Below are 12657 nucleotides of genomic sequence, written 5' to 3' on the forward strand. Positions count from 1 at the left end.
CAGGGAGGTGAAGCACAGACAGACTGGACAAAGTACTGGTTCTGGGGGGGGGGAAGGAGAAAGAAGTAGCCAGTACCACCCTTCGGGCATGCATGGGGAAGATCCACAATACAAGAGTTGGATTGTTACAAGGTTTAATGGCCCTTTAAAAGCAGGTGAGCTCAGCCCCACCCAGGCTGCGTTATCCCACCCAGGTGATGGACCAGGCCCTGCAGCTGGTCCATCACTCCCTAGTAGTTTGGGGAATGGGACCTCTGACTCCACCAGTGTGGGCAAATGTAGGGGGCGGCTCTCTGGGGAAGACCTCAGGGAAGACCACTTGCTGGACCCTTTGTGGAACTGTGCTGTTTTAAGCCTGTGTGGGTAGGGTGTACATCTGACCTGCACCAGTGAGGGGGACAGTTAGAAAACCCCAGGAGTGTGGAAACTGAGGCCCAGTCACAGGTTCAGCTGGTGGTAATAGCAGGGCCTAGGCTGAGGGCAAGAGGCACCCCTGCTAGGGGCTGTACACACATAACAAAGACAGTCCTCGCCCCAAAGAGCCTCGTCTGAGCAAGAGGAGGCCTAAGTGGGCTTCTCCATCTCCACAGCGGTTGGCTGTGCTAGGATCCCCTGGTGGATTAAGCTCGTGTCCCCACCTCGTTTCTCATAGAAACTGTCCCTCCCACAGCCCCCTGGCAGGGCTCAGGAGACACCCGCATGGCTCCCCACAGTCTCACCTGGCAGGAGACTAAAGGCAGCAAATCACCATTAGCACTCGCCCAGGATGGTTCCCCTCGCCCACTGGCTGGGCTGGAGGGGAGATGCCCAGAGGGAGTCCTGGCTGGGAACAGACAGGGCAGCCGCACCGCATCAGGTGGTTCAAGGAGCAGCCAGGTTGCAGGATGGGAACAGGGTGAGCCCGCAGGGTTGACACCTAGTGCCACTTCCAAGCCCCTCTTTACCGCCAGGGACACCATCCAACCGCCCCACAGCAACCCACAGAGAGTCCGGCCGGGACTGTGAGCTCAAGCTTTATTCAGAAATCGAGTGTGAGTGAAGCTGCAGCCCGCCCCTGACTGGCAGAGTCTCAGAGGTAAAAGCAACGGTGCCAGGAGCTCATGGGCACCAGCAGGCAGAGCCCAAGGGGATGCTTGGGACACTCCTTATGCGTTTCTCGTTAGGAGAGGAGCCAGCTTCTCCGTATTCAAGACATCAAGGGCTCCCGTGAGCTTCATGCTCCAGGCCAAGCAACCAGCCCGTCTGCCCCAACAGCACCAGGGGAGGGGGAAGAGATCTCCCTGGAACGCTGCACAGCACGGTCCATGATGATTTGTCTCTCGGGTCCACAGTCACGTGTCTGGAGCCCCCTGGGACTGCTCTGTGCCTGGAACCCCCTGCAGGGCTTCATCCTCGATGCGCCGGAAGACAGCAGGGAAGGTCTTGCCACTGTTCCGTTGGACCTTCTTTCCCTCCTCAGTGGAGGTGCCCAGACGCCCCACGATGGGATCGCTGTCCTGTTGGAGAAAGGGCCGTTACCGCGTGAGCTGCCAACTGGCCAATGCCTCCCCTTCCCCATCGGCCTGGCTCGTCTCCAGCGTAACAGGCATGCAGACCGGCAGCCCCCTGTCCCTGCAGGGAAATTAGACCCAAGCAGGCATCAAACCATGTGAGCCAACGGCAACCGGCCCTGCTTGGCTCTGTGTTGGGGGCAGCTGGTCCATCCACCAGCCAAGCGGCAACAGGGGAAGCTGGCTGGGTCCTGAAATCCAGCGTCTCCTACTCAAGTCCATCACTGGGGGCTCCCTAGCAACAGGACAGATGCGGGGGGGGTGGCTCCCTAGCAACAGCAAACACCCTCCCCTCAACTCAACCATGCAATAAGCAGCCAGCGTGTGAACGTGAAAAGAGAAGAGGTTTTGGTGTGGGACCAGGTTTCACTTTCCAGCTTCTGTGGGCTTCTTGGAAACCCCAGGACAAGGGAAGAAACTTTTGCAGATTGAGTCAGCCCAGGATGGGTGCAAGGCCCCCGGGTAGTGCAAACATTCCCCTTTCGGGCTCCTTCCCCTCCCAGCACCCGCTACTTTCGCTCTTACCAAGTCCTCCAAGGGCACCTGGACAAAGAGCGGGTGCCCACTGAAGTGCCCGACCATCCACTCGTGCATCTCTTCCACATCACTGATGGTATACACCAGGCCCTGCGCAAGAGGGAGGGAGTAGCCTGAGGATCCACGTAGCTGGGACCAGCCCATCAAAGAGAGGATGTGGAGGGGCCACTGGATACCTATGCAGGGACACCTATGGCCCCATCCCAGCCATGCGGCAGCAAAACCCAAGAACCCAAATGGCTCATGCCATAGAAGAAAACTTTCCGCAACTACCAAAACCTCAGGGCCCTGGATGGGAAGGAGGGTAATCTCTGTACAGAGCAGCTTGTGGTCAAGGGACTTCCTCCCTAACTATTAGAGGTGCCAACTCTAATTAGCCAAGGCAATTATGCTCTCCACCTCTGCTCCCGCCCCCCCCGGTTGCCAATTTTGGTGGGACATATTCCTGGATGTTTCATCATACGACATCATCTTCACTTAAAGATCCATCTCTCATTTCTAGAGACTCCAGGACAATCATCGAGGTTTGGCAACCATAGCCCTGCCCCCGGGATCTGCACCATGGGGAGATGTTAGCGTATTTGCCTGTTACTCACGCAGCCGGGCTGGGTGGGGCCCACGCCTATTCATCGCCCCAGTTTGATCTGCTGGTTACAAACCCACAGTGACGGCACAGGGAGGAGCAGATGGCTTGCCTGAGGCAGCTAAGTCATGAACGGGCAGGTGGGAGCTGCCGAGGGCGGGCAACGGGCTCACTCTGCCAACAGGAAGCCCTCCCAGCACAGCTCTGCAGGAAGCAGGGCAAAGGCCAACCCCTCCGTGCTGGGACCCATGCAGTAAGTGGGGCTTACTCACCATGCCCTTGGGGCACAGCTGGGTTTGACCTACAGACTCTGTTGGTTGAGAGGCTTCCCCTAACCAGAGATCCCACGAAAGCCTCCGCCCGCCCCGGCCAGCGACCGATCCCAACTCACCCCGATGCGCAGGACATAGGCGTATTCGGCCAGCAGCGTAGAGCTGATGATCCGCCACTTGTGCTTAGTCTTCTTGAAGTGCGGGTCCGGGAAGAGGAAGAACATCTTGGCCAGCTGCAAACATAGGGGGCAAGCCCGGGAGGGTGGAGACGGTAAGCCCTACAAGTCTCCGTAGCCAGCAGCACCAACGCCTCCTCACCCCACTGAGATCACCATGGCCATGGATGCATTCTCTGGCTGACCAGCCCCATCCTCCTGGGACCGTTAACCCTACCAGTACTGCAGCTATGAGAGCACCCTCCTCATCCATCCCTCCCCAGGCAGGAGGGGTCTTACTATAGCTATGGGAACAGGCCCCAGCCAGCATCAGTGTCTCCGGGACCAATTTGGGAGAAGGGTTTTTCCCACTGAGTTACAGCTTGTTTAAAGCACATTCAGGGTTGGGGTTTCTTCTTTTCAAGTGGGAAACTAAAAGCCTTTCGTTCAAGAGCGATTTTCCTTCAAATGGGAATAGACGAAGGGGTGCCCAGACACCACGGTGATGGGGCTCTTACTGAAGCTTATAGATCATCTTCTCAGGATTTGAGAGGTGGGGAGTGAGGGCTGCATGCTCCCCAAGGATGGCAAGGATTGAAAGCGGGAGGTTATATGACTGCCTGGGACATCAGTGGCGGAACCCCAAGGCCCCTGGCACCTCACCTGGCCCTTGTGGAAGAAGTTGGGCAGGTGCTTCATGGCATTGCTGCGGACACAGGCGATGTTCTGGTACTGCCCGGGATGGGATGCTCTCAGAGACTGGATCCGGTCGCGGACGTAATCCGAGACCTTCACTCGAATCTCCAGGCCCAGCATTAAGGTGTTGGGGAAGAGGGGAGACAACTCGACTGTAAAAGATAAAAGAGCAACTACCATCTGCTCTCAGAGCCGGAGAATCCCAGACAGAGGCAACCGTTCAGAACAATAAACCCCAGAGCGGCTACCTGCCTCCCAAGACGGGAGCTAGGGTATCAGACAGGTCATTCCCACTTGCCTGGGGAGAGGCAGCGGCAGCAGCCTGGGGCTGAGAGCAACAACTTGCCACCTTTCAGGATTGCAACCCTTGCTCATCACAGCATGTTAAACTTAACCAGAGCAGCACAGTTATGGATACAGCGGCTTCTGCGCCACAGAATCTATAGGGACACCAGGGTGAGACAGCCCATGTCACCAGCTCTCCCTGATCCACACGACCGACAGTGCAACCGGTTTCCGATTTCCCGCATCAAGTCTGGGTTCTGCGCAGAACAAACCAAGGAGCTAGTTCCACTGGCGAGTCAGCGCTAGACCTCAGCTAAGCATGCATAGTTCCATACCATGTACTCTGGGATACGTAGCTGTCAACAGAGAGAGACATACCCAAGATGTGAAGTCAGGCATGGACCTGAATCTGGAGAAGGAAGAGGCTTCATGGAGCAAACCCGCACCCCTCTCAGGACTGTCCCTCCAAGGCAGCCTTGACCACACCTGCCCACCTAGAACCTGCTGTGTCCAGACCGACGGAAAAGCATCCCTGGGAACTTACCCAACAAGCCCCCATAACCGCAGCCAATATCAGCAAATTCAACTTGCGCCGCTGGCTTCACTCTCTCCTCGGAGTCCTTCGGGTCATCGTGACGGTCATCTTTGGTCAACGGGGCGAAGAACTCAGGATAGTGCTCAGCCCAGTTCATTTCCTCAGGTTTTGTGGGGCTAAACGAGAGGAACAGGGACAAAGCTGGATTAAAAGAGAGAATAGGAAAGCAGCTATTTGATTAGTGGGGAGATTTAAGCTGTGCAATAACTTCCCAATGGGCTAAAAATATGTCCTGCTTGGACCATTTCAAGCTGGACAAACACCGAAAGATTTCAGGGACCAATCCTGCCCCTGGGGAATGAATCAGGTGGAGCTAATCTAACTTGGCGTTAAATGGTGTTTCTCCACCCAACTGTCCCAATTCCTCTCTGACTTGTGAGCTCTTTGGGCAGGAACTCTCTCTTCCCCTGCAACCTGACAACACATCAAAGAGGAGCTTCAGGAAGTAACAAATCTACAGTGTTTTCTTAGGTTTCAGAGTAACAGCCGTGTTAGTCTGTATTCGCAAAAAGAAAAGGAGTACTTGTGGCACCTTAGAGACTAACCAATTTATTAGAGCATGAGCTTTCGTGAGCTACAGCTCACTTCATCAGATGCATATCGTGGAAACTGCAGCAGACTTTATATATACACAGAGAATATGAACCAATACCTCCTCCCACCCCACTGTCCTGCTGGTAATAGCTTATCTAAAGTGATCATCAGGTGGGCCTTAAACACTTAAACACTCTGAAAGATGTATGTAAATATACTAACACATGGACATCACCAGCAACCTCTTAGGAGTCCTCCCAAGTAGTCTTTAAATGCATGTTGTTGGAACAAGAGAGTCAATGAAGCCATGTCAAGTCAACACTTGGAAAGCTTTGCCCTAGAAGCAAATATTGCTTTTATGGGCAAAACTGCCCTTTTGCTGATAGAGCTTGTTTCAACCTCCCCGAGCAAGACAAGCCATACCGATAAAAGCAGGATTTTGTCTGTCTAACGACATTCAGGCTTTTACTGGACTGTCGGTCATGAATCACAGCTCCTCACACCCCTTAACAGACACACTGTGCTGGCACAAGCTTGGGTCGGGTAGACCTAGCCTCAGGGTAACCTTTTAAACACATGCTAGCCTAGGTGCAACTTCAGCTCCTCGAGCGAGTACCTGACGGGAACATTCCCTGTCTACGCAGATTTATAAAAAGTCAGCTAACGCATTCTTGCACATCCTAGTCCAGACAAACCCAGCTGGGTTACGCCACTTGCACTCTGGCAAACACTTCATGCCGGCTGGAAGACGCATGGATTTGGAAGGTTTCAGAGTAGCAGCCGTGTTAATCTGTATTCGCAAAAAGAAAAGGAGGACTTGTATCTGATGAGGTGAGCTGTAGCTCACGAAAGCTTATGCTCAAATAAACTGGTTAGTCTCTAAGGTGCCTCAAGTCCTCCTTTTCTTTTTATGGATTTGGAAGCAGCTCATCTCTTCTCTCCCATTTAATATTTATTTTGGTCCCTTTGGGAGCTGGGACAGAAAGATTAGTTCCCCAGGGTTGGGGGGCGCTGCTTGGATACACAAAGGGTTCAAGGTGAGGGGGTTCTCCCCTGGCTCCGGGGATCTCCCATGGGGGTGGGGGGGTGGGAATCACGAGGGCTCCTACAGAGGAAGAGAGTTCAGGACGCCCGCCTCAGGATGAGGAAGGGTAAGATCAGGGGCTTCCCCCAGGGCACAGTGAATACAGGATCAGGGGACCCCAAAATGGGAAGGGGGAGCACGATGAATGGGGCTCCCCAGGGCATATAGGGTTCAATGGGGCAGAAGATCGGGGGGCCCCAGGATGGGGGCGAGGGCTCAACGTATGGGGGTTAAGGGACTTGGGAGGCTCCCCAGGGCATATGGGGCTCAATGGGGCGGGAGGTCAGGGGGCCCCCGGGATGGGGGCGAGGGCTCGATGGATGGGGGTCAGAGGGCTTGGGGGGCTCCCCGGGGCATATGGGGCTCAATGGGGCGGGAGGTCAGGGGGCCCCCGGGATGGAGGCGAGGGCTCGATGGATGGGGGTCAGAGGGCTTGGGGGGCTCCCCGGGGCATATGGGGCTCAATGGGGCGGGAGGTCAGGGGGCCCCCAGGATGGGGGCGAGGGCTCGATGGATGGGGGTCAGGGGGCTTGGGGGGCTCCCCGGGGCATATGGGGCTCAATGGGGCGGGAGGTCAGGGGGCCCCCGGGATGGGGGCGAGGGCTCGATGGATGGGGGTCAGGGGGCTTGGGGGGCTCCCCGGGGCATATGGGGCTCAATGGGGCGGGAGGTCAGGGGGCCCCCGGGATGGGGGCGAGGGCTCGATGGATGGGGGTCAGGGGGCTTGGGGGGCTCCCCGGGGCATATGGGGCTCAATGGGGCGGGAGGTCAGGGGGCCCCCGGGATGGGGGTCAGGGGGCTTGGGGGTCTCAGGACCTCCCCCCCACTCACTAGCGCAGCGTGTGGTCCGCCAGGGGGTTGGAGTGAGCCCGCTGCCGGTAGAAGCGTTTCTGGGGCGGGGCCCCCGCCATGGCGCCGCCGGGACCCCGCGCCGGGCCCGCGACCCACGTGGAGCCGGCGCGGCCACAGCTGGAGTCGCGGGAACCAAACGTCACAGGAAACGCGCCCGCGCCAGCGCCAGCGCCCGCGCGCCTGCTTTAAAGGGCCCGGCCCAGCCTCGCCCCCGCCCAGCCGGGCCTTGGCCACGCGGGCCGGTGTCACCTGACGTCTCCCCCGCCCCGCCCACTGACCCCTCAACCCCGCCCCTCTGAGCCCCAGCTCCACCCACTGACCCCAACCCCCATCCTACTGACCCCAGCCCCACCCCAGCCCCGCCCACTGATCCCCAACCCCGCCCCTCTGAGCCCCAGCTCCACCCACTGACCCCAACCCCCATCCCACTGACCCCCAGCCCCACCCCAGCCCCGCCCACTGACCCCCAACCCCGCCCCTCTGAGCCCCAGCTCCACCCACTGACCCCAACCCCCATCCCACTGACCCCCAGCCCCACCCCAGCCCCGCCCACTGACCCCCCCACTGAGCCCCCCAACCTCCATCCCACTGACCCCCAGCCTCCACCCCAGCCCCGCCCACTGACCCCCCCACTGAGCCCCCCAACCTCCACCCCACTGACCCCCCCACTGAGCCCCCCAACCTCCATCCCACTGACCCCCAGCCCTACCCCACTGACCCCCACACTGAGCCCCCCAACCTCCATCCCACTGACCCCACAGCCCCACCCCAGCCCCACCCACTGACCCCCCAACCCCGCCCCTCTGAGCCCCAGCTCCACCCACTGACCCCAACCCCCATCCCACTGACCCCCAGCCCCACCCCAACCCCGCCCACTGACCCCCCAACCCCGCCCCTCTGAGCCCCAGCTCCACCCACTGATCCCAACCCCCATCCCACTGACCCCCAGCCCCACCCACTGACCCCCCAACCCCGCCCCTCTGAGCCCCAGCTTCACCCACTGATCCCAACCCCCATCCTACTGACCCCAGCCTCCACCCCAGCCCCACCCACTGACCCCAACCCCGATCCTACTGACCCCCAGCCTCCACCCCAGCCCCGCCCACTGACCCCAACCCCCATCCTTCTGACCCCAGCCTCCACCCCAGCCCCGCCCACTGACCCCCAACCTCCATCGCACTGACCCCCAGCCCCACCCCAGCCCCGCCCACTGACCCCAACCCCCATCCTACTGACCCCCAGCCTCCACCCCAGCCCCGCCCACTGACCCCCAACCCCCATCCTACTGACCCCAGCCTCCACCCCAGCCCTGCCCACTGACCCCCAACCCCCGTCCTACTGACCCCCAGCCTCCACCCCAGCCCTGCCCACTGACCCCCCCAATCCCCATCCTACTGACCCCCAGCCTCCACCCCAGCCCCGCCCACTGACCCCCCCACTGAGCCCCCCAACCTCCATCCCACTGACCCCGCAGCCCCACCCCAGCCCCACCCACTGACCCCAACCCCCATCCTACTGACCCCCAGCCCCACCCCACTGAGCCCTCCAACCCCCATCCTACTGACCCCCAGCCCCACCCCACTGAGCCCCCCAACCTCCATCCCACTGACCCTCCAACCTCCATCCTACTGACCTCCAACTGCCAGCCCCACTGACTCCCAGCCCAAATCCATTGATCCACCGACCCTCATCCTACTGACCCCAAACCCAGTGAGCCCCCTGACTCTTGAATCACTTGATGGTGACATGTTCTGTTCATTCCCTCTGGGGCACCTGGCACTGGCTACTGTCAGAAGACAGGATACTGGGTTAGATGGACCTTTGGTCGGACCCAGTATGGCGGTTCTACACTTTAACGTGCCTTGTGTGGTCGCGGCGGGTGTAGCTACACAAGGGGTGCACTGTCTACACTGGCACTTTTTGCTGTGCTCGGGGGGGGGTGTTTTTTCACACCCCTGACCCAGAAAGTTGCCGCGCTGTAACTTGCCGGTGTGGACAAGCCCTTAGCTGCAGCTCCACCGAAGGTAGCGACGGAGGAAGCTGTAGATTCAAGAAGGTACATGTGTTTTTATCACCATGTCATCTGCTCCATCTGGCTACCACTGGCGAAGCTGCACGAGCTGGTGAATCACAGCTACAGAATTTGCTCATGCAGACAACCAGGGCTAGAGCTTAGTTATAGATCAGGTCTGACCATGGGCAGCTTGGATGTGGCCTAGGTCTGGGAACCAGCCCACTGAGGGGTGAGAAACAGAGATATACAATGAGAGTAAAAGAGGAAGAGATGCAATTAAAAGGAACGTCCCCTCCCCACACACACACACACACACAAACACAGACACACACATCTTCCCACTGGTTGACACATGGGATGTGGCCAGGACATTACTGGAAACCAATCCATAGGGGGAATTTTGGGCTTGAAGATAATTATGAGTCATGCCCCTTGGGCTTTTGGCTGTTCACATCTTTTCAAATTAATGAGCAATTAGCAAAATGCCTAAGAATTTGGAGGAAATGGGGGATTTGGGTAGGATTTTGCAAAGGACAAAGGCTGCCGGCTCCTGCCTTGCCTCGTTTTTGATAGCTCTTTGTATGGCCTGGATCCCTTTCCTCACACCTGAAAGCGCTTTACAAACAATTAATGAAGCAAACCTCACAGCTTCCCCTGGCAAAATTGAGGCCCAGAGATGGGAGCTCACACAGTGAGGAAGTGGCAGAGCCAACAATGAACTAGGACAGCGCTGCCGGGGAGAACTGATTGATTTGCGTCCTCACTCTGTCACTCACTGCCCGAGCCCAGATGTGCCATATACCTGGCAGACAATCTCGAAAGCAGCTTTATTTAATTCTTTTTAAATAACCAGGATCTGACAGAGCTCATTTCTGCCCTCTGAGGCTCTGAAAAGCAACCTGCTGAGTGTCTCTTGGTGTGTCAGAGGGACACGAATACACATTGGGGTTGGTGCACACCACTGTACTGGGAATCCAGGCAGGAGGAATTGCGTAGTCTGCATGGTTCTGCGCTGGACGTTTCATCCTGAAATGGCACGTTCCGTACCACCCTGGCTCCAAAGTTAATTAAATGCTGGTTCTATCCAAACAGGGTGCAGGGCTCAAACTGGGTGATTCCCAATTATTTCTCATCAGTCCCAGTACAAATTCATCCATGGTGAAATACTGGTGCACTGGGCACAAAAATGATATCCTGGCTCCTAAAGCAGGAAGTGTTTGAGATGGGGCAACTTTTGCAGTGTTCTCTTGAAATCCACACAGAGGATCTAGGATTCTCATTACTAACAGCGGTGATGTGACAGAATTTTGTGGGCTAAGTCAAAGTTTGCAGTTGTGAGAAGAGTGGAGTAACCAACTCTCATGCTACAGTGGGGCACAGACTGATCACAGCAGGGTCAGGAAGGAATTTTGTACAAATGGCTAGGTGCGTTTTGTATGTGTGTGACACTTTCTCCTGTGGTATCAAGTATTAAGCATGGTTAGAGTCAGGGCACTGAACTAGATGGACCAGTGGGCTGATCCAACGGGGAAATTCAGTGTTCCCATGTCTGTGGGGAAGTCCCAGCTCCGAAGTAGGTAGGCATTTGAGAACAGGTTGAAATTATCTCCCCAGCCATCTTCCCAGCTCTGTCGTCTCCCCTCTCGGGTGTCTCAGGGCCGATACATGGGGCTGCTCCAGCCTGATGGATATGGGAAGAAATAAATTTCTCTTTCTGCTTTCCCAAGGATATATAGGGGCTCCCCATCAATCCCTCTCCTCCCCACATGGCTGTCACCCTGAGCAGCTTTTATGACATTGCAGCAGAAGCAAACAGGTGCACTGTACAGCAGAGAGACTTGTGGCCCAGCCTGGGATGCTCTGAAGACGATCATTTCTGTGTGCGTGTATGACAGGAACATTTAACTGTGGATAAGGGAGTTACCTGGTTGCTATACCAAACTGGTCGTCCTTTTCGGGGTCCTTGCACAAGCCTTCCATTGCCAGGAGAACCACATTGTCATGGGATGGATTTTGCCATAACCCCACATCTTTCTTGTGATCTCTCTGATGGGACCCAGACAGGAAGTTTCTTCCTCTCTCAGAACTTCATCCGAGGCCTTTTGCTGTAGTTTTTGGGGCTTCCTGGAAGAAGAAGGGTAGCCTCAGCATTCGAGGAGTCCTGACATATTGACAGGAACGGGAACTCACCAGCTGTGGGGTTGTGCAACAAGCCTTTGTGGTCAAAATGGTATCCTCCTCTACTTCATGGTAACTGAGGTGACTCATGGGTAGAGAGCATTCACAGACTCTGCGAGATCCTAGAATCCAGTGCAGATGTGGGGCACTTCCTGGCTGTTCGTGTTGCTGGACTCGAAAGCAGGGCTTCCGTTCAGAGAAAGGCGTTTTGGGCAAAGGGCCCATGGTAGCGTGGAAGAGGCACGCCCTCTACGGGAAATGCTCCTTGCACAAGGTGCAGAGGAAGCGGGGGCCATGGGACCTGGGCCAACGTAGAAACACGGGGCAGTGAGGCACGGAGTGCTCATCAGATTGGGCAAATCTGGGAAGACAGGCGCTGCCCCACCCCTGCACCCCCATAAAGCAGCTGAATCGTGATGGAGAAGGTGGCTGCTTCCTTTTCGCATCCTTGAGCCGATGAGCGATCAACCTCCGGCCTGGACACTCTTTGTGAGGTTCTGGAAGTTTTCTGGAGTTTCCCTTGAGACTCGCCCAAATCCCATCCCACTCCATCCCATAGCCCTGTTGGAACACTGCCGGTGACAAGAGAGTCACTTTCTCAGCATGTCCCACAATGTACCTCGGTTCTTAACAACATCTGCTGTGCTGAACCGAGCTTCCCTTGAGCAGACACCATAATTCACAGGCAAACCGCACAGTGGCTTTCCAGGCACCCAAATGTGGGGAGCCCAACTGCATGGGTAGCCCACAAGAAGCTAAACTCAGGCTGCTAATGTAGCCAGGGAGAGCCCTGAGCCATTGACTGACAAGGAAAGGCACCTGGCGCCTTGAGCCTGTGTTTCTCATGGAGTCTGCAGAATCCCCAGGGAACATTAGGAAACTTTCCCCTGCCTAACCACAGCACCTACAAGAAGTTGGCAGTCCTGGGTTTCCTGTAACGTGGGTTTTTCATTGGCACCATGGCCGTGGCCACTGGCACAAGCTTACCACCCACATTAGCGACGGAAGCGTTAGCAGCCAAAGAGCTGCTGCAGGACACTCCAGCGACCCGTGGCTCTGACGCACTTCGGGGCCAGTGAATAAGGAGCCTGGCTCCTCCGTCAAGAAGCGAAAAGGACGTAGTTAAAGAGTAATGGACCCTCGTACGACCATCAGCCTCGTGTGCTCCAAGAAGCTGTGGGTGAGCGAACACAAGGGCGGCAGGGGTCTCTCTAGTGACGGCGTCGGTGTGTTTGCAAGCTAGCAGAAACAGTACCGGGACTTCTGTTTGCTCTCAACGCTGACCTGATGAAGCCTGGGCTGGTCTCGCTCAGCCATTGCTA

The 12657-nt window shown here is 56.9% G+C and overlaps 1 protein-coding gene across 2 annotated transcripts; it reads right to left on the reverse strand.

Annotated features, from left to right (window-relative positions):
- Nucleotides 1-979: 979 nt before the first annotated feature.
- On the reverse strand, nt 980-7319 carry METTL1 (methyltransferase 1, tRNA methylguanosine). 2 transcript variants are annotated; one of them, XM_073318792.2, is made up of 6 exons: nt 7123-7319; nt 4623-4789; nt 3761-3945; nt 3062-3175; nt 2076-2177; nt 980-1496 (listed from the first exon to the last, which is right to left on the reverse strand). In XM_073318792.2, the coding sequence occupies exons 1-6, from the start codon at nt 7200-7202 to the stop codon at nt 1332-1334; spliced, it is 813 nt and encodes a 270-aa protein (XP_073174893.2). In that variant the 5' UTR covers nt 7203-7319; the 3' UTR covers nt 980-1331. The 2 variants fall into 2 exon arrangements, with proteins under 2 accessions (XP_073174893.2, XP_073174894.2); XM_073318793.2 differs by lacking the exon at nt 7123-7319 and adding an exon at nt 5824-5972.
- Nucleotides 7320-12657: the final 5338 nt, after the last annotated feature.

The sequence above is a fragment of the Lepidochelys kempii genome, chromosome 20 (genome assembly GCF_965140285.1).
Source record: "Lepidochelys kempii isolate rLepKem1 chromosome 20, rLepKem1.hap1, whole genome shotgun sequence".
Taxonomy (NCBI): domain Eukaryota; kingdom Metazoa; phylum Chordata; order Testudines; family Cheloniidae; genus Lepidochelys; species Lepidochelys kempii.

Excerpts from the sequence above, each read along its gene's own strand:
- METTL1 (XM_073318792.2), bottom strand. The coding sequence starts at position 7,202 with ATGGCGGGGGCCCCGCCCCAGAAACGCTTCTACCGGCAGCGGGCTCAC. Across the intron at positions 2,178-3,061 it reads CCTATGTCCTGCGCATCGGG|GGCCTGGTGTATACCATCAG; the intron begins GTGAGTTGGGAT and ends CCTCTTGCGCAG. Across the intron at positions 1,497-2,075 it reads AGGTGCCCTTGGAGGACTTG|GACAGCGATCCCATCGTGGG; the intron begins GTAAGAGCGAAA and ends TTTCTCCAACAG.